This window comes from Alosa alosa, chromosome 6 (genome assembly GCF_017589495.1).
Source record: "Alosa alosa isolate M-15738 ecotype Scorff River chromosome 6, AALO_Geno_1.1, whole genome shotgun sequence".
Taxonomy (NCBI): domain Eukaryota; kingdom Metazoa; phylum Chordata; class Actinopteri; order Clupeiformes; family Clupeidae; genus Alosa; species Alosa alosa.
Window position 1 is genome coordinate 21,656,340 of NC_063194.1, and position 21,684 is coordinate 21,678,023.

Here is a 21,684-nt window from a genome sequence, read left to right on the forward strand (position 1 = left end):
AAAACATGCTGGCTAGTGGCTATCAATAAATGCAATCCATCGGTGGAGAGCTACGTGGGCGTGGTCGGACAATTCTTTGACAAGTTTTTCTCGCGGTCTCGTCAGATAGTTTTGAACTACAGAGGTGCCGGGCGTCGGCAGGAGGGAATGTTGTAGCGGGGCTCGAAGTATTTTCATCAACTGACTAAATCCTTCACCCTCAATCACACTATATGGCATCATATCTTTTGCAATAAACATCCCGATTGCTTTCGTTATGGCCATTGCCCTGGCCGAGTTATCACTGAGAGGCTGCTTAAATGCTGAGGACAGAAGTTGTTGGGTAGCCTGCGGCTCTTTCTTCCTTAAACTGTCTACAGACACATTGGGGTGACGTTTTTTCATATGACCTAGCATGTTCGAAGTGTCGCCAAGAGCATACTGAACCCGTGTTGCACAATGTTTGCACACAGTCGCAGTCTTTTCTGTCGTCTTAACTCCTCTATCATCATAGGTAACCTCAAATCCGAAATGTTCCCACACACCAGACCTATAAGAGGCTGGCGCATCCTGCAACTCCGGCAGTCTTTGTCTCGTGACTTGCCATTTCTAAAGACTCCAGTCGTGGCGCAGCACTCAAAACTATACTCCTACTCTCAATAAAAGGGAAACACATTGTCACATGGGAATCAATTGCGCATGCCATAACTAGCCTGAACCGTAGGACCGTACGACGAACACACACTCCGAACCGTGACATGCTATCCGCACGGTTCGGAGCATTTTTCAAAAACCGTGCCATCCCTATCTCTAAGTGTGTGAGAGACAGTTCTCTTGGCTCACCTGAGGAGCTGGTCATCTCTAAGTGTGTGAGAGACAGTTCTCTTGGCTCACCTGAGGAGCTGGTCGTCTCGTGGTCACTGTCCCCGTCTTTGCTCTCCTCCGCCAAGCCGGAGGATGCAGGAACATCAGACACAGAGGCACGGGGCTGCCGGCGGCGGTGGCGGCGCGATCGCTGCGATTTCAACATGTGCTGGTCAGCAAACTCCTTTGCCCCTTTCTAACAGAGAAAGAGAGAAAGAGAGAGAGAGAGAGAGAGAAAGAGCATTAGGGTGTGTAGGGCTGAGGTAGTGACCACAATATTGTAAATGCATGTTCATGATTTCACTGGTGACCCTCTGAATGCGCTGTATGCCATCTGTAGTGGGGCTGTTGAATGTTGCAGGTTTGCTGTGTGTTGTCTTTAGACTGCAGACTGTGGTCGGTGTTGGAATAGTCACCTGGTCTGTTTGTGCTGTGTTGCTGTTCGTTGGTGTGTGTTCTGTGTGGTTGTGTCGTGTGTGTATGCTGTGTTATTGTTGGTTGGTGTGTGTCCTGTGTGGTTGTGTCGTGTGTGTGTGGTGTGTTATTGTTGGTTGGTGTGTGTCCTGTGTGGTTGTGTCGTGTGTGTGTGCTGTGTTATTGTTGGTTGGTGTGTGTCCTGTGTGGTTGTCTCGTGTGTGTGTGTGTGTGTGTGTGCTCTGTTGTTGTTGGTTGGTGTGTGTCCTGTGTGGTTGTGTCATATGTGTGTGTGCTGTGTTGTTGTTGGTTGGTGTGTGTCGTTTGTGGTGTGTGTGTGTGTGTGTGTGTGTGTGTGTGTGTGTGTGTGTGTGTGTGTGTGTGTGTGTGTGTGTGTGTGTGCTGCACACCTGCAGAAGGAAACACTCCAACCCACACGGCTCTGTCTCCATGCGGATCTCTTTGCTCTTTCTCTTGTAAACATTGGGTGAGGCATGGAAGGCTGAGAGCACACAAAGACACACACACACACACACACACACACACACACACACACACACACACACACACACATATATATATATACTGTAAGCATGTACTTCAAAGGGGTACCCAGCATGGTGTTTGATTTCTATGTAGTGATGGACTATATGAGATACAATCTACTGTACATACAAACACTGTGTACTGTGTGGTGCAAAAGTACCATTGCAGCAAAACTGATTATTGTATTCATTTGTCCCAATTTATCACAGTCATTAAACATTGTCTTCTGGGCCACGGCTTTTCACTGAATGATAACTGTTGAAGTAAAAACACATTAAAAGATTTAATGGGCCGAAGAAAAATCAGTATGGAGGAGCAGATAAGAGAAGATCAAAAAAATACTGAAATAGAGAACAGATGAGGCTGCATCAGTATGACAGGCAGAGAGAGAGAGAGACACAGAGAGAGAGAGAGAGAGAGAGAGAGAGAGAGACAGACAGACAGACACAAGGAGAGAGAGAGAGACAGAGAGGAGAGAGAGAGAGAGAGAGAGACAGACAGACACAAGGAGAGAGAGACAGAGAGAGAGAGAGAGAGAGACAGACAGACACAAGGAGAGTGAGAGAGACAGAGGAGAGAGAAAGAGAGAGAGAGAATACACTGAAAGAATACAGATAAATACTAAACAGCTGGAGGGACTGACAGCCAGGAAAGACATTTGGAAAGGAAGGAAAGGCACCAGTGTGATACCAGAACAACACAAGTTCTCGAAGCAAACACACAGAGGAGAGAGGATGTAATGGAACAGGACTCAGCGCAGAGCATCTGAGGCTATGGTGACAGCAGAGTGACTGAGTGGTCTTTATCTGTAATGTAGGACACGGCATAGAGAAACCAGCCAAGACACAAAGGAAAGGGATCTAAATATAAAACAAGGAGACGGGGGAAGCAGCTCAGAAAAGACTTCTGGTCACACCTGAACCAATAAGAGCAGACCTGGCAAGGAGAAAATTTGTCTGTGAAATCTCTCAAAGTGAGGCGGGTGGTAAAAGAGCAGTCATATTTGAAGCTGTGAAGCCGGACTTATAGGCAATCCCATTTCGGGTGTGGGGTAAAAATGAGAACTACTACTTTCAGTAGAGAGAGCAGCCCCATCTACAGAACACACAGTGGGAAGACAGCTGTGCAGGGGGAGCCAAGAGAGACCTGCACTGGGCAGAAGGACAGAGAGAGGGACAGGCAGAGAGAGAGAGAGAGACAGAGAGAGAGAGAGAGAGAGAGAGAGACAGACAGACAGACACAAGGAGAGAGAGAGAGACAGAGAGGAGAGAGAGAGAGAGAGAGAGAGAGAGACAGACAGACAGACACAAGGAGAGAGAGAGAGAGACAGAGAGAGAGAGAGAGAGACAGACAGAGACAAGGACAGACACAAGGACAGAGAGAGAGAGAGACAGAGAGGAGAGAGAGACAGAGACAGACAGACAGACACAAGGAGAGAGGAGAGAGACAGAGGAGAGAGAAAGAGAGAGAGAGAGAATACACTATATAAAGAATACAGATAAATACTAAACAGCTGGAGGGACTGACAGCCAGGAAAGACATTTTGGAAAGGAAGGAAAGGCACCAGTGTGATACCAGAACAACACAAGTTCCCAAGCAAACACACAGAGGAGAGAGGATGTAATGGGAACAGGACTCAGCGCAGAGCATCTGAGGCTATGGTGACAGCAGAGTGACTGAGTGGTCTTTATCTGTAATGTAGGACACGGCATAGAGAAACCAGCCAAGACACAAAGGAAAGGGATCTAAATATAAAACAAGGAGACGGGGGAAGCAGCTCAGAAAGACTGGTCACACCTCAGGAAGGCAGACCTGGCAAGGAGAAAATTTGTCTGTGAAATCTCAAAAGTGAGGCGGGTGGTAAAGAGAGCAGTCATATTTTGAAGCTGTGAAGACTTATAGGTTTAATCCCATTTCTACGGGTGTGGGGTAAAATGAGCAGAAAAGCAGCCCCATCTACAGAACACACAGGGGGGAAGGAGTGCCGGGGAGCAAGAGGACCTCTGACAGAAGGACAGAGAGAGGGCTGGACCGAGGGACTTCACGGTGGAGAAAGCAGTGGACCGGCCCATGTTTGGGGTGGCACAGCGCCCATGTTTGGGGGGCAGGGCACTTTACTGGACTTGGCGGTTCCAAGAGGTCTTTGTACCTGCCGTGCGTATGTGTGTGTGTGTGTGTGTGTGTGTGTGTGTGTGTGTGTGTGTGTGTGTGTGTGTGCACATGTGTGGGAGGAAATAAAAAATGTGAAACCTGCTTGTTAGCTGTCAAGCTACTCGGGGTGCACAGGGACATCACTATCTCTATCTGTGTCTGTACCTTTTCAACCAGCAAAATGATCTCCATCTCAATCTGTATTCCGATAGGAATCTTTCTTTCAAAGAACCTTCACATTTGTTTTTGAACTATAACATTCCTTTGGTAAATGAAATTGTCTAAATCTAAAGAGCACTCTTCTTAGTGTATGGGTACAATTAATAAACATCTTAATGCAATTAGGCCTACTCAACAAGTTTAAGTATTATTTTACTTCAGACTCGGCAGGTTACTGATGTCAAGATAATGGCATGACCACTGTCTTACTAAAGTATGCTAACAGATGACCAACACGCCAGAAGCCGCTGCCAAGGTACATTTAATAACAGGCTACAAAGGGCTAGGCTCATGCCCTCCCTTACAACGGACACTAAAAGCTTTAAATTGACTTATTTAGTGTAGCTGTCACCTGACCTACTGTTTTCTATGCTTGTGATATCTGTATGATTCGTATTTTCAGACAAGAATGGGTATGAATTTGGAGACACTTGGTGTCCGTCGGCCACATAGGGTATATAAGAGGCATCATAGGGCTGCGCTCACGCCCTCCCTCACAGCGGGCATTAAAAGCTTTACATTTTAACTGATTAAGTGTAGCTGTCACTTGACCTACTGTTGTCTGCATAGAGCTATGGGGTTGAATGAAGGACATCTATACAAGGAAAAGCCTCCTCAACCTTTCTGTGAGTATGCCATGCTGAAGTAGAAAATCATGGGCAAACTTCAGTTTAGAATGTAACAATCTCTCTTTTAAGGTGACGTATGCTGATCTAATTTGTGAAGTCCGTCACTGCAAACCAGTATCTTCACTTGTGGCCATCCATGCATTGATTTGCACAGTTGTTAATGCACAGCCGGCCATTGAATTGACTGTTTGTTTCTGAAAAACTTGTATATTTGGGTAGAATCAGTATCTGTTTAGGTCTCATTATTTGTGCTTATCCGAAGAACATATTCAGATTCGGGTGCATTACTACTCTATTTTGGCGTTATCAACCCATAGAAAACGCCTGTTTTTTCCCTATGATTTCCTCTTACATTTTTTCTCTTCAGACTTTTACACACGTGGTCCTCTATTGATCTAAATATCTCTCTTCTGCTGGCACTTGTCAAGCAGCTTGCAGAGCAAACAAGCCCTCTAGCTTAGTCTTTATTATGGACAGGCGAAACTGTTTATAAATGGTATATAGCACCCCTTATAACACATGTATCAGTTCTCATTAAAAAAATTTGTTTTGGCTCTTACTTCTGTTTCAGCTCCTCCATAGTTCCTTTGTAGGGGAACATGGACGCAATGGCAGTGAAGATCTTGTCATGAGGCATCTTCAGACTGTTGGAGCCTTCACAGCCTGTATTACACAAGGCATAGACTACTGGTATATAACACATAACACAAACACATATTTGAGATACAGTATATTTAAGTGTTTGCAAGAAGAATTATGTCTTATTCTACAGAGTTTGACAGGTGAGTAGAACGCAATCAGTAGAGCACAGCACAACACACAGGGTCACATTATTCTAGCACATAATGGTGCAACAATTTAGAGGAAAAGTTTTTGTGTGCTTTCATCTGGTGATTGTGATTGTGTGTGAGTGTGTGTGTCTGTGTGTATGTGTGTGTGTGTGTGTGTGTGTGTGTGTGTGTGTGTGTGTGTGTGTGTGTGTGTGTGTGTGTGTTGTTTGATTTAAGGTCACACTGTTCTGTAACCTGACCTCGACTGAATGTCTGTCAGGGACAAACAGGTTTCCTCATTCAGGAATCAGAACAAAGTCCCTGCTTAATAATGCTGGGTACACAAAAACACTAACACACACGCACACACATGCACACGCAGAAATACACACACTCACACACACTCACACCCACCCACACACACACACACACACACACACACACACACACACACACACACACACACACACACACACATACACACAGACACACACACGTAAACACTGCCAAACTAATATCCTCTCTAAGGTTAACGCAAATGGATGCAAAAAGATCTGATTGAAATCACACACCACTAATTCCCCCAATTGTCCACACACAGAGGGGTTTAGACACTCACCTTCGGCTAGGCTCGGCGTGTTCCCCCCGAGCGTGGTGATTGGTCCGTCTTTGGGCTCCTCCCCTGCGCTCTTCCTCTCTCCGTCCTCAGCCTCCTCCTCTTCCTCCTCATGGTCAGAGTACTGGCTCAGGGCCTCCACAAGCTCCTTAAAGATCTCGTCATTGATGAAGCCACCCTCTGGCACACACACACACACACACACACACACACACACACACGCATGCAGGGAGAGAAAGAGAGAGAAATAACTTACTAAAGCACTTATCACCTGTAGCCAGAGCTAGTTGCATTGATCACAGAAGTAGCCTTCACTGCTGTTTGTAAAGGGGCCTTCAGCTCTGAGATGAGACTGGCAGGTTGGTGATGGGGGACTGGATGTTACCTTACAGCTCTGAGAGGTAACCTTCCCAAAGAGCCTCTAATGCTCCACTGATTCTACCTGATCATATGGTCACTAACAACTTATTAGCCACATAGCTTCAGAGAATCACCGATGTATCTGCAAACTAGTGACTAGCATAGGCTGTAGCTGGGAAGCAGCTGTGTGTGTGTGTGTGTGTGTGTGTGTGTGTGTGTGTGTGTGTGTGTGTGTGTGTGTGTGTGTGTGTGTAGCAGGAGTGAGGTCACATCAACTCACCTCTGTCACCATGGACACCATCATAGTTATCAATCAGCTCCTCTAGAAAGGCTTCGTCTTGCTCTAGTACCTCATCTCCCATGTACGGGATGTTATGGAGAAATGTCTCGTCCTCCACCTACCAGCGTGTGAATGTGTGTGTGTGTGTGTGTGTGTGTGAAAAAGTGATGAAAAGAATGAGTCATCAAGCACACTTCATGATTTACACAAAGTAAAATAGACACTGTGACAGCATGATGTCTAAAAGAGGATTCAGAATATCCGTATACAAAACATGGCCATTGCCAATACTCTCACTCTCTTTGTGTGTCTGTGTGTGTGTGTGTGTGTGTGTGTGTGTGTGTGTGTGTGTGTGTGTGTGTGTGTGTGTGCGCAGGGGTCCAGACTAGCATTTTGCATTGGTTGCAACTTTTTTATTTAGGTGCACCAGCACAAAATTTAGGTGCACCCAAATTTTTCATTGCGGCACCTTTAACGTCACAATTTCAAGGTCCCCTTTTTATTGCTCTCCATATACATTCCGTGTCTGAGCTGTTGTCAGAGCATGGACCAGGAATGACAGTATTCATTTGATGTGGAGCCTCCACCACTTTGATGACATCAGTAATATTGAATACTGTGATCATTCACATCAGTGGCGATCCTAGTCTCTGCTTGACCCTCCACACACACATGGAAAATGATGGCTTGTCATATGTTTCTATTTCATATTTTGGAATTCATAAACGTTATATATTTTGTTAATAATGTATAGTATTGTATGATCTGCATAATTACTAAAAGCTAAAAATATTTAGTAATTTGAATACTTCACTATTACAGTTGTCTTCAATGTTATTATAGTGGTGGTGTGTAGGTCTAATTGAGTGCCTGTCACTTTAAAAAGAACATCAAAGTAATTAGCTTTCATTCTCATGGTTTTAGGCTAGAGGAAAATAGTCGCACATCGTCCAAGGATATATGGATGCAATTCATTATGTTTTCTATGTCATTTGATAAAATAAAAGTTAAAAAAAGTCAAAGAAAATATTTATGGGATCATAAAAGAGATAAGTGTCTTGCAATGTTAATATCTATGATTTTGTTGAAATCATCACTACATTAATGATGACATGACGCGTGAGCTAACAGTTCCCTAGAAGGAACCCTCTCAAGATGTAAAAGTTTGCCAATGGGTTGTGTAGCTTATTTCGGGAAACTCTGACAGTAGGCCTAAATGAAAATTCCATAGCCTAGGTAGGTTAGCAACACAAACTTGAGAGGTGCAAGTCAGCAAATCAACATCGCTACTCGCTCGGATCACGACAGCTGCATAGCTGCGTGCGTGTGAGGAGAAAAGACACATAGGCTACGGGAAGCGCACGACTGTCATTCTTAAAAGTAGGCTATATCGATATAATACAATTAGGTATTGTGAGGTTTCTAATTTCAGGGTATTGCGATACCTTTGCAGTATTGGTACACCACTAGTCAAAGGAAAACAAACGCTAAGTTCGTGGAGAGACAGCAGATGCGAGGAAAGTCTAGGCGCTCAACCTTATGACATTAGGTGCACCAGTGCGACCCAGGAAAAAAATTTTAGTGGGACCTTTAACAATTTTGGTCGCATTTGCGACCAAATTGGTCGACTCTGGAGCCCTGGTGTGTGTGTGTGTGTGTGTGACTGTGTGCATGTGTGATTGTGCATAACAACATAAAAGGTTTTGAATGCCTTCTTCACCATGAAGTTTTGCTGCAAAGGAGACCATGAGTACATAAATGGTATCCCAGCAACTGTTGTTAGTGGTCGCATAGCAACAGTCTGGTTCTGGAAAGGGGGGAAACTGAACTCCACCATGCAGAGCTGGGATTGGACAAAAAAGAGAAGTCATATTTCGTTGTGTCAAGAGATGCACAGTTTAAAACAATCATCTTACGTAAATGGAAGTCCCTGTATAATAATGATAATCATGGTCATTTCACTGATTTCAAGGTGACCTGCTCTCTGTAATGGCTACAGTTCAGTGTGAGTAAAGGTGTGAGGGTGCAGTGTCCTGCGTTACATTTAACTACAGGTAGGGATACAACTAGTTGTTCATGTTGATTATAATCATATATAAATCGTATCATAAATTATATCAGGTATATGACAGGTTTAAGAACATTTGTTCTAAGCTATACCAAGCTTCCTACCACAGTCCCGTTGGCATTGATAAAGCTTGCCAATATTTTTGACAATACTGTAGGCAATGTTGTGAAACGTCAAAATCAATTTGAAAATTATGCCAAAAATAGTTGTTCATAACAGCATACTTTGAAATGTTGGGAAGGACCCATAGTGTTCTTTAAGACATCAATTTAACAGGAAGAACAAGCAGGACTTGACTTGGTGTGTCAGTGACATGATCCGCAAGCATCTCAAAGCATCCGTCTCTCTCTGTTACCTTCTTGTTGGGCAGTGACCCTGTGGCAGTGGCTAGGGGGACTGACTGGACTCTATGTTTGGACCACTCCTCATTCAGCAGTTGGGTTCTAGTCTCAATCTTCTGGCGGTTGGACAGGAACAGGGCCTAGAGGAGGACAAGCGAGAAGGGAGGGGAGGTAAACACAGAAACAGAACGATTGAGTCTGCTAGAACGTCACAATACCCACTGTCAAATGAGAGGAAGTGATATGTTGTACAAGTCTTTTGTAAGTGATAGGTAAGGAGGAGGCTGAATAAATGATTATCATACAATCAGGGTTATGTGCTTATGGACTGAATATGCTGTTAGTAGCATGACCGTACTTGTAAACTTGTAAACGCCTATGTTACATCCCGCATTGATTACTGCAACTCCATCTTCTCTGGCATTCCACATAAATCACTCCACCGCCTCCAAATAATTCATGACTCTGCAGCCAGGATAGCAACTGGCACAAAGTCCACAAGCCATATAACACCTGTACTGTTGCAGCTACACTGGTTACCAGTTACCTAGAGAGTCCTGTTGACATATAAGACCCTGCATAACCTTGCTCCCAACTATATCACCGACCTCTTGGAGAGCTACACCCCTTCCCGCTCGCTGCGATCCTCATAAGCTGGTCTTCTCAAGGTGCCCAAGATGAACCTCAGCACCATGGGAGAGAGAGCGTTCTCCCACACAGCACCAAAGCTATGGAACTCACTTCCAAATGACATCAGGCAGTGTGAATCCACTGCCCAGTTTAAAAAGGAACTGAAAACCTATCTCTTCAGACTAGCCTATGGACTATGATATGGCTAAATGGACTATATATTTTTTATAATTTTTCTCCTTCTTTGATATTTTTTCTCTTCTATTTGTTTTATCTGTGAAGCGACCTTGGGTGTCCTGAAAGGCATTTTAAATAAGATCTATTATTATTATTATTATTATTATTATTATTATTATGACTGTTTCGTTTACAATCAAGTGGGAGGGAACAGACTTCACACACATAAATAGTGCACATGGCTTGAACATTACTGTACAACAATATGACTGATGAAGCAAAAAGGTAAGACTTGCAGGTCAAACTGTGCAGTTTATTAACCCAACTATTACTAAATGATACTAATATACTAATACCAAGGGTCATGTAGCAGTAGGGTTAAGGCAAAGATCCTTGATTACTAGCTCCGCTTTAACCCTCTCTGGTTAAGGTTAAAGAAGCAGTCCAGTAGCGAGACTGACCCCTACCCACCTTGACCTGCTCAGCCTTGCGGAAGCGCTTGAGCTGGCGCAACCTCATGTACTCGGACTTGACCCGCCTCTTCCACTCCTGGAGCCCACGCCCCGGCCTGCTGAGAGGGGGGCGCTGGGCAGCCGCCTCCTCCATGCTGCTCCCGCTGGCCCCAGGTCACTGGGGAAACAGGCCATGCACTTCAGCTCATGATCAATGGACACCTTACACACACACACACACACACACACACACACACACACACAAACTAGGGATGCACGATATATCGGCGGCCGATATATTATTAGCTGATAGGTGAAAAAATGAAAAAATGATTATCGGTCCGATAACAGAATTCTGGCCGATAATTTGCGCCGATATTTTTTAAAGTCCTAATTTAGGCCTACGTAAGGTCCGTCTGGCTACAGTACACTGAGCTTGGTTGGCTATACTTGAGCTTGGTTGGCTATACTTTTTCCTCAATATAATGTCAGCGGTGTGAATGTATTTCACCACTCTAACAAAATCTGTGGATATGCGTTCATTTAGGAATCTGTGCATCTCAAAATCCTCTTGTGAATGATCCGCCATTTAAACTTAACAGAGCGGAGGTCAGCCCTATCTAGAGCCATCTTGTGCTGGTGTGCTTGCACTTTACCACGCTGGTTGGGGAAACAAATAAACAAACTCGTTAGTGGGACGAAAGTACATAAGTAGGCCTAGTTCTAATTTTGTGTTTTAGTATTATATTTGCATTACTTTTAGCTTGGGTTTTGTATTATTACCTAGAAATATGCTACCCCCATTCAGTTCCAGACAGGTCATCATAATAAGTTATTAAAACCTTCAGTTCCAGACAGGTAGACAGACATAAGATACAGTCTGAGGAGTTCACACACACACACACACACACACACACAGGAAAACGAACATACTCAAACACACAAACACAAACATGCCCATTGCACACACACGCACCCACCCACACACACACACACACACACACACACACACACACACACACACACAAACACATAGAACATCCTCCTCATCATCACCATCATCATCACCACCACCATCATTATCATAATCAGAGAGATCAAAGAGACGAACACACACACACTAGATAATCAATGCACATCTTGACAGAAGGATTCATATTTCAATTTACAGATCCTCACAGATCCCCCTCCACACACAAAAAACACCATAACCTTTCACATCCCAATGCTCATTTCTGAGAAATGATCTACAACCCAGGCCTTACTGGTAATGGTACAGTACCACTGCCAGTAAGTCCAGGACACACACACACACACACACACACACAGAGAGAGAGAGAGAGAGAGAGAGACACACACACATTATAAAACGTATGACTCAAACTTCATGTCATTCCAGAGTGTTGATTCACCATGTGTGTGACGGACTGCCCCCTGTTGATAGGAAAACAGAATGGGCTCTGCCCATTTTAAAAGGCTTAAAGCCCTCATCTACTTCCTCTGCGACATATCGTTACTGGTCCCGCGGATATACTTCACTTGAGCATTACGGTCAGAGCAGATATTTTAGCACACTGCTTGGCCATGTAAATCGAGCAGGGCTATCGCTCGCAGTTCATACGTGTGACTCGCTGTCTCGGTCGCTGGCAAAAAACATGCGTGCCTCACGAGCACATTCAGCCCTGCTCAGTGGAAGTGGGCGTGCCTCCGCGAGACAAGATGAAAACGGTGTAGATAAGTGCGTAGCTGGCTTTTACTTTTCCAGATTTCATAAGCTCTGTGCGATTAAGTCTGGAAGCTTCTATGAGGCAAATAATTCGTAATCGTTTGAAGCAGAGTCATTGGGTGTCTAAAGCTGTCCCCAGCGTAATCGAGTGGGCAGGAGTGCTGTGTAATAAGGCACTTATTCTCGCTTCATCAACATCTCATTCTGACATGTTTAAAGGACCAATTTTGGATGTTCGTAGCCTAGTTGAGCAAACCTCTAATTGTAACCTACATTGGACACCGTATAATTCACTCTTTTAACGCGCACTCGCACAAACTCTTCATAAGCCATAGAGATACACTGTCGCAGTTAGAAATACCTCCAGAAGCCCCGTGTCCTACCTCTTGTTAAAAACGTGCGAGCGCTGTTGAAACGTTCCGTTCAGGACTTCGAGTCCCAGAGCGATTCAGAAATGTCCTGTGCCAACGCAAATATGTTCCGGCTGTGGACCCACCGCAGATTGTGGTGTCAGAATGCTTACATCCAGGATCGATGTGACAAACTGTAACGTCTGTAGGCATTCGGAGATTGGAGTTGTGTAGTTAAGAGCTGCGCACTTCGCTGGCACGGTCGGAGCATGGGGTGACGTCTTTATAATGCTCCCACTTCGCGGTTGTTTGGCTGCAGCAGGACGACTCACATGTGTCAATTAAAACACACACACACACACACACACACACATATATATATATATATATATATATATTAACCAATGGAGGTCATTCCATGTAGTAAAATAATAATGATAATAATAATAACAACCTAATACTAATAAGAACAAGGAGAATAACAACAACAATAATAATAAGAATAATCCAATGTGGTCAATATGTTTAAGCAATTAAATAATTTAATAGCATGCTTTTAATGAGGGAAATACAAATTAACACATTGATTGGATCGATATTGACAGGTCAAATAGGCTTTATAGGCTACAAATAGCTTAACCAAGTAGGCTAACCTAATAAACGAAGTGATGAGTTTGATTTAGTTTACTATTTCTGCCTTTTAGGAGAGGCTACAATTCCGGTTAACAAGAAAGAAACAAGAAAGCAAGTTTATGGCAAGCCAAAATAAGTGAATCATTCGGCGTTTTAACTCCGGGTGTTGTGTGCAGCAGTCGGACTTTAGCTGTACTGTTTAGAAGATGAGCGTGAGCACGCGATGGTTGTTTTCCTTCTTGGTCTCCTTTGAGAATGATCTGCGCGAGAACTGCATTCGCAGCGACCGCGGCCGCGCGTTCACGCTGGTACTTCATTGTCACGTGGCCTCGGTGGCGCAAGAACACGCTAGGGGCGGCATGTAGCCTAATGCAAGGACCATACATCCTCATCAGCTATTCATTGTACTGTGATAAAAATAAATAAAGTTACTGAATAAAGTTACTTTTAGATAGCGGAACTTCGTTTAGTTTAAGTAGCCTAACCAGAACTTTAAGTAGCATTGTGGAGATTTGTTGTAAAACTAGGCCTAGGCCTTAAAACATGGAAAAAGTTAAAACATCACCAGCAGCCCTGTTGGCGCTGATAAAAACATTTTAACCTACTGACTAGACCACTCATTCAGCAGGTGAATTCTGGTCTCATTGGCATTCTGGACATTTGGCATAAGAGGGCGGTGCAGGCATGGGCGGATTATGAACTTTCGGGCCCCTGGGCCTAGATGTATTAAGGGCCCCCCACTTATTGTTGTATATGTGGGAGGGGGGGTTTGGGGGTCATCCCCCAGAAAATGTTTAATTGGTTTGATGTGATTTCCTGTATTCTGGTGCATTTTGGGGATGGCCAATACTAAATTCAATCAGATTCATAGCCTACATCCTGATTTGTTGATATTGAGGCAATGATTCCATGCAAAGGCTTGGGCTTCAGAGCCCCCTGACCCCTTTGGGCCCCTGGGCCTGGGCCCAGTAGGCCTGTGCAGTAATCCATCCCTGGGTGCAGGCAGGGACACGACTACTTTTACTGGACCATCACACCACACGATCACAGAACCCCTGTTGTGAACCGACCCAGAGAGGGTTGAAGCGGAGCAATTGCTTGTATAGTTAAAAAAAAAACTCTTTCACCTTCGTATCTTTTACTTTGTTCTCATTGCATCCTCCACTCACCCATCACACGTGGAAACATGGCGTTGTTATCAGACCTGTAAAAGTTATTCCACCAAGCATTCTCTTAATTTGGCCATAGCCTGCTAATCAAGGATATTTGACCGACAAGCCACATACAAGTAGAATTATATGAGTTGACAGTGTCTGTTTTGTTTACACTTGGAGAGGACAGATTTCACATCCATAAATATGGCTTGAGCAAATGCTTTGTTTTTGTCCACTGTTTAGTCCAATCTATTTCGACAATTCAACAATATAAACAGTGCTATAATAGTTTACGATAGGCCTACTTATAATTGTAGTTATTGTGTATAATAGCCTAATAACAACAAGAGCCTAGCAATAATAGCCTATCATGAAACATACAAATTAGTGGTAAAACAAGCAGAGCTTAAAAACAGGTCTCTTGTTTGTTCTCTTGTGATTTATTTGAGGGGACAGTGGTTTAGTGTGTTTGGTTGGTGATTTCTTTTGTCAGATGTGTCTGTCCACTCTGGTAGCCTACAAATCTCCCTCACTTAATTTCACTGCAGCAATCCGGACACATGGTGGCGCCATAATGCTTCTTCATGTAGGACTGCTTTGAGTGGACAGTGTTATGGTGACCTCTGGTGTTTCAAAGGGAGAGCGCCTGCTTGCCTGAAGTCACTTGCCTCAAGCTTGACTGTCACTTTGAGTTTACACTTTGAAATACTCAGTCATAGCTTCCTGTCTTTTTATATCATTTTTGTTTATCTATGTCTTTCCATCACTTTATTCAATATTGACTTAAATAATTAGTAAAATAATCAGTCAGATTATTATCAGTCACTATTCAAATCATATATTTGAAGATTTTTAGAATTAAATGTTATCCTATTCCTGCCCGATATAGGATTTCAGTTGCTCAACAGTATTGGGTATTCTTAATCATGTTTTTCATTCCACGATGCACCAAATTTGACAGGTCTGGACTGCAGAAAGGCCATTTTAGCACCTTTACTCCTCTATGGAGAAACACTGTTTCAATTTGTGCAGAATCTATTTTGGCATTGTTTTCCTGAAAAATGTAAGGTCTTCCCTGGAAAAGACATTGCCTAGATGGCAGTATATGTAGCTGAAAACCTGTATACATTCATTCAGAATTGATTGTGCCTTGCCAGATGTGCATGTCATAGATGTTGGGTTTCAAACTGAGCACGAAATGATGTGTTCTAAACAAAGGGCTGGAGGAGCCCTTAGGGATGATTGACAGCAATTAACTCACCTGTCTTCCGCCGCCAGGGTATTTAAGCCGGCCTCCTTATCCATACGTCACACGCCGCGGCGCTCGCTAAATTATTGGAGTCGCAAAGCCTCGGTAGGCAGACGTAATGGAGCTGGGTCTTTTCACTAACCATCCAAAAGCTACATCCAGTCAATGGGCTACAGCCACCTGCTTCACCAGCGTTTTCAGGTCACTGCACAGAGCAAGGGTAAGCTACAACTATCGATTATGCTATAGCCTACTCACCCCAGCCTACTTCAAGGCTCTAACACAGTGTTACTCATTGCGCGGCTCGTCAAGCTATTATTGGTGGCTCGCATGCAGGTTTTACTCATTTTGAGTAGGCCTAAACTGTTCGCCAAAGGCCATCATCTCTGACCCCGGCTTGATAAAAACAAAAGTAGGCTCTGATTTAGCCTAGTATACTGTATGACTTCAACAAGGTGATCTTTAGTTTCGTTCTGCTTACAGTATCTCACTGCCACTACTTGCAACGCCTTTGAATGCAATCCGCTGCCCTGTTTACCGGCAATGCTACAGCGGACTTAAACTGCCACCTTGTGGCGATAAGTTGTAATACATTTCATGCAGCTGCGTGTATCACGGAAAGCGCGAATGTGCTATGTAGCCATTTCTAAATGGGACCCACTGTAGGCTATGTGGTAACAGTCAATATATTTTTTCAAATGTGCTTCATAAACATACAATACTGCACTAAAAACGCAAACATCTGAATTATACTTCCTTCACCTAAATAATTAAGGTGAAAGGAAGTTATTAAGCATTGGCTGTATATATTTAGCTGTTTTGGATGTGTTATTGTTTTTGTGGGATATTTATATGTAGACATGCACATTTGCAAAGGTGAGTTAGTATGTTGTCTTAAAAGTGGCTCTCTTTTTGATTTTGCACTGCCAATGTGGCTCTTGTGAAAAAAATAGTGAGGATCACTGCCCTAACATCAGGCTACTCCGAGCTCGCGCTTTCACGTCGCAAGATTATCCAGGTAACTAGAAATGCTCTAAATTCTAACATGGCTCGCCACCAAGCGTCTGAAGTTTGTAGGCTATCCACTATCCAGCGGAGGCCTACAGTATCTTCCGAAGATCACTCAATCCGTAATCCGTGTTGGCATCGGAAACGAACAGGTCTTGTTCATTCACTTCCTATAGTTGTCCAGTGACTTTTCATAAACTGATACTAGCGCTGTTGGATATTTAAGCTACTTATAACGAACTGATAAGCCTCAACCTTAAAGGAGAATTCCGGTGTGATGTTGACCTAAAGTGTATTGAAACATGATGCCGAGTGTGCCGTATGTCTCATAGCCCATCTCGGCTCGTCCCCTGCACTCCAAAATCTGGCGGTAGTTAGCCGATGCTACCAACAGCTTTTTCAATGGTGGTGCTTCGGCATCGGGCTAGCCATGCAAATAAATCACTGTTTTACACCATTTACGAGGCTCAATGTATCTCCACACTTAATTGGAAGACTTCTGAGGGCCCTGACATTTAAAACGAGACATTGAGAACTTTGAAAAAACACTGGTAGTTTACTTACTGTCTGTATAAATCGTCTTGTATCTTCACAAAGTTTAGCGTTTGCAGCCATCTTTAATTTAGTCACGATAAGTCGAGTGACGAGTAAGAATGAACAGGTATGATAAGGGATCAGATTCCAAAAATAATTCAGTGGAAATGCATGGATTCCAGTTGAAACTGGAACTGGAAACTTGAAACTGGAATCCATGCATTTCCACTGAATTATCATACCTGTTCATTCTTACTCGTCGCTCGACTTATCGTGACTAAATTCACGACGTTTCATGTATCTTCTATGGGGTATAGAAACAAGCTAGTTCACTGATATAAGCTTTGCAAATAAAAAAAAAAAACCTTATCGCTATTGCATTGCTCCAATCATTGGACAGCGGCACACATCCGCAGCACTCCATTTCCGCGACATCTTGTTCCGTAGGTCGGAAATTCCATCCTCCTCCGTCTTTTAACTCCTATTTAAGTCCTATAAACCAATCTTTTCTCCTTCCCGCTCCCTCTTCATTCTCTTCTGCTGACCAGGAAGCAGGCTGCTCTTGACAGCGCTTTCCTGCACCACACACTCCAGAGCGTATCACTCCGCTGCTTCAGCCACAGCCACGCCAGCAGCCCAGGTTCTTAACCACCGACTTCGTTCCCGCAGCATCTCTGCCGTACTTCCGGATCCGACTCCACTTCTTCAGACGGCCCCGGTAGCGACCGCGTCGCTACTCCCTCCGCCCCGCTGCCCCTCTTCCAGTCGTTCCGACGACTGCTCCCTCCCCTCCCCCTTTTTTTCCCCCTCTCCATTCCATTCCCGGAGTCACGTCTGTACAGCACGCCACGACTCATGAAGAGGCGTCCGTTCAAACTCACCTCGCTAGCTCCCTATTTTCTTTACGAGTTAGCAAGCACCTGGTCTCAGCCAGCTCCGGTAGGGACTGCGTCGCTGACAGCTTCAGGGAGACTCATGCAGCAACTGCTCCGCCGAGCTCCTGCTACCCTGCTACAATGGCTCCGCTGAGCCCCAAGACCCATGCAGTAAAAGCTACACAGAGCTACAGGACCCATGCAACGACAGCTTTGCTGAGCCTCAAGAACCATGCAGCAACAACTACTCTGAGCCCTAAGACCCATGTAACGACTGCTTCGCTGAGCTCCAAGAACCACGCAGCAACTGCTCCGCTGAGCTCCTGCAACCCTGCTACAACGGCTCCGCTGAGCCCCAAGACCCATGCAGCAAAAACTACACCGAGCCCCAGGACCCAGGCAACGACAGCTCCAACGAGCCCCAGGACCCATGCAGAAGCAGCTCCGTCGAGCCCATAGGACCTTTAGGAACAGCTCCGCCAAGGTTCTGGACCCATCTAATGTCTACTCCGCTGAACCCCAAGACCATGCAGCAACGTCTCGGCTGAACCCCGAGACCCTCGCGGCAGCAGCTCTGCTGAACCCTGACACCCATCGTTCCCATGGTTATGCAATACACGAATGTCCGCCGCTGAGCAAGCACAATCGAAGATCCACTCTTGCGTACTTGCCGCTTGCCTCACTATACTTTGCAAGGGGTTCATGTCTCAGCAATCTGATTCACCCTCCATGTTTACCGGCCTCCTTTGGGCTGCTGAGATGTAGTGAGTCTACATGCCCCTCGTCTCATTTCATTCCCGATGGCAGATCTTGAGAGTTAGACCAGGACACAATACGTTTACTACTAATCAGACTAAACCGATCAGTTCTGAAAAGGACACTCCATTCATATCCAACTCTGCCTCAGATCCTCAGCTTTCATACCCATCACACTACATCTCATATCGGTCAGCTCAAGCATCGCCTACTAGCCTGCTCTCTTCATCTCAGATGAAGGGTACCCATCACTTGTCACAGGTTCCAGACTCTAATATATATCCTTGTCAAATCCAGTTCCCGCAGGCCGCTACTCTGTGCATTCAGGATAGGAGCTGCTACTACAGCTGCATGCATTGGCCTATCAGAGCATCAATCAAATACTGAGCCGTTGGTCCACAGATGCCTATCAGTCCTACTGTACATCCACTCCATCTAGTGGATCTATGACTTGCTAAGCAAGCGCAAATGTAATTTTGGTAGTGGCCTTCCTTTCTGCTCTTTTGGGGTGCAAGCGGCCATCGCTCTATCGCTATCTCCGCTTCAGGCATTCCATGACCACGGCCAGCTACCATGCCAACCACGCGCTTAGCTTATACACTCAGTATAGCAATCATGCCGACGGGCAAACTAGTGAAATGATTATTTCTAAACAAAGTTCGGGAGGAGCCCTTAGGGATGATTGACAGCAATTAACTCGCCTGTCTTCCGCCGCCAGGGTATTTAAGCCGGCCTCCTTATCCATCGCCACACGCGCAAGGGCAAGGGCCAGAAAATTATCCCTCCTCCTCCCTTACTCCTCCATTTCACTGATAGCCCAGTTACGCATCCTCCTTACACTGGGGGTGCAAGCGGCCATCGCTCTATCGCGATCTCCGCTTCAGGCATACCATGACCACGGCCAGCTACCATGCCAAACACGCGCTTAGCTTCTACACTCAGTATAGCAATCATGCCGACGGGCGAACTAGTGAAAACAAGTTGGATAGATTGGATACTTGGATAAGCCCTCTCCTCTCTAGCCCAGATGAGTCCATGATTTCTAAAAAGAATTTTGGTCTAACCGCAGGACCTTTTCCCACTTTACCTCAGTCCATTTTAAACAAGCTCAGGCCCGGTGGCATTTCTGTATCATGTCTAAATACAATTGTGGCTGTTGCATGGTAAAGTTTACTAGCATTTCTGAATTGAGTATCCAACTGTGCTCATAGACTGGTTCAGAGGTTTTCCTGAGCCCATACAACACTTTTCTGTACAGAAACAGGTCTGGTTTTGATACAGTGCCATCTGAGGTCCAAAAGACCACGCCCATCCAATATTGTTTTTCAGCTCTAGTCCTTGTTTGCAAAGACTTCTTTGGATTCCCTAAATATCTTAATTCTATTATGTACTGTAGATGATGAACTCCCCAAATACTTCACAATTTAATGTTAAAAAGCATTACAAATTGTTTCATAATTTTACAGGTTTAAACAAAGTGATGAATACCCCTACATCTTTACTAAGAGACTCTGCCTCTCTGGAATGCTATTTTTCATACCCAATCATGTTGCCAATTACCTTAAAGGGACACCAGGCAACGTTAATTAATCATCTTCGTAAATCGGTATATAGTTAAATGACCCATTACGGGGCGAATGAAGGCTCTCTCGCCCGCCCCTACTGCCTGTAAGAAGAATATCCCACTTGCAAGTTCTGTGTATCCTACCTGCCGACCGAAGCAGGATCAGTTTACAGCACAGAGGCAGGCTAACGAAACGCTAGAGATTGTTGCAAATGTGTGTATAATGGCAGAGCCGGCGAAGAAGCAGTGAAAACCCTTGACGGAAGACTCAAAGAAAAGGAAAAGAGCTTCAGACTGAGCGAGGGGGAGTTTCGTAGAGAAAAAGCATCAGGCTTGCCTGGTGTCCCTTTAATTAGTTGTGAAACATTCCACCTTTTTGTTTTCTTTATCATTACATTTATCACTGTTAATCACTGATCAGGCTATGTTCGTTATCATTGGTTTCTCCATTACTTTCCTTGCCACTGATGCCTCTCTCCCATCACTTCACTCTAATTACTCCATCATATAATATCCTGGCTCCCATCACTGATGAAATGTCCTGGCTCTCATCACTCTCTCTCATCTCATCTATTCCTTATCTACCCCAGCTCATCACTGGTTATCTTTCTCATCGGTCACCTCATCCCTCATCCCTCAGTGGTCCTCCTCCTCATCCCTTATCCCAACCCTTATCAGCCCTCTCACCCCCCTCATCGCTCTCTCCCACTCCCCTCACTGGAGTCCTGAGTCATCCCACTCCTTGGCCGAGGGCCCCCCTGCTGACCAGCTGTTTATCCTGGACCTTAGAGCCAAAGCCAACTCTGGCCAGAGGGGAAAGCCTGTTTTCTTATCTGCGGAAACTATTTTGTTGAATAGTTTACCCTTTTTCTGTTGGCTTTGGCGCTCTGAACAGGAATCAGTATCTTCAAAACCGAGGGGATCCTGTGATCTCTGTATTATGAACTACTAGGCAAACATCTTGAGCTGGTTTGTGTCATTTTAACAAGAAAGTCAACCATGGTGATTTTAATGAACTAGTGTCAGTTTAGGATATTTCCATACATTTGTATAGCATTCATTTGGTTGACAGAAACTAGAGTCTTAGCCCATTTTCAGTCTCAGTTTGTCACAAATCCACACATCCATCCACATGATATTACCAAATACCAAATGCTTAAATATGTCAATACACTGTGATTTGCATCAATGTTGTATTGAATCTGAAGATTGTCACACTTATTTTAATTGCCTTCTCCTTCACTATTGTATGTCACTGCTTAAAAGTGTTTGCCAAATAGAAACATAAGTATGTTATCAGATTGTTACTCAGACTCAAGACATGGTATTGTCATGGGCA

General features: G+C 44.5%; 1 protein-coding gene across 1 annotated transcript in view; it reads right to left on the minus strand.

The window, feature by feature from the left end:
* Positions 1-12,900, minus strand: part of ezh1 (enhancer of zeste 1 polycomb repressive complex 2 subunit) — a 25,183-nt gene extending 12,283 nt beyond the window's left edge. The window contains exons 1-10 of the mRNA XM_048245485.1: positions 12,606-12,900; positions 10,516-10,674; positions 9,252-9,377; positions 8,549-8,671; positions 6,829-6,946; positions 6,192-6,368; positions 5,363-5,465; positions 3,849-3,952; positions 1,668-1,759; positions 874-1,039 (exon numbers count right to left, since the gene is read on the minus strand). Coding sequence (XP_048101442.1) covers positions 874-1,039; positions 1,668-1,759; positions 3,849-3,952; positions 5,363-5,465; positions 6,192-6,368; positions 6,829-6,946; positions 8,549-8,671; positions 9,252-9,377; positions 10,516-10,650 — 1,144 coding nt within the window. The 5' untranslated portion in view covers positions 10,651-10,674; positions 12,606-12,900. The remainder of the gene's footprint in view (positions 1-873; positions 1,040-1,667; positions 1,760-3,848; positions 3,953-5,362; positions 5,466-6,191; positions 6,369-6,828; positions 6,947-8,548; positions 8,672-9,251; positions 9,378-10,515; positions 10,675-12,605) is intronic.
* Positions 12,901-21,684: the final 8,784 nt, after the last annotated feature.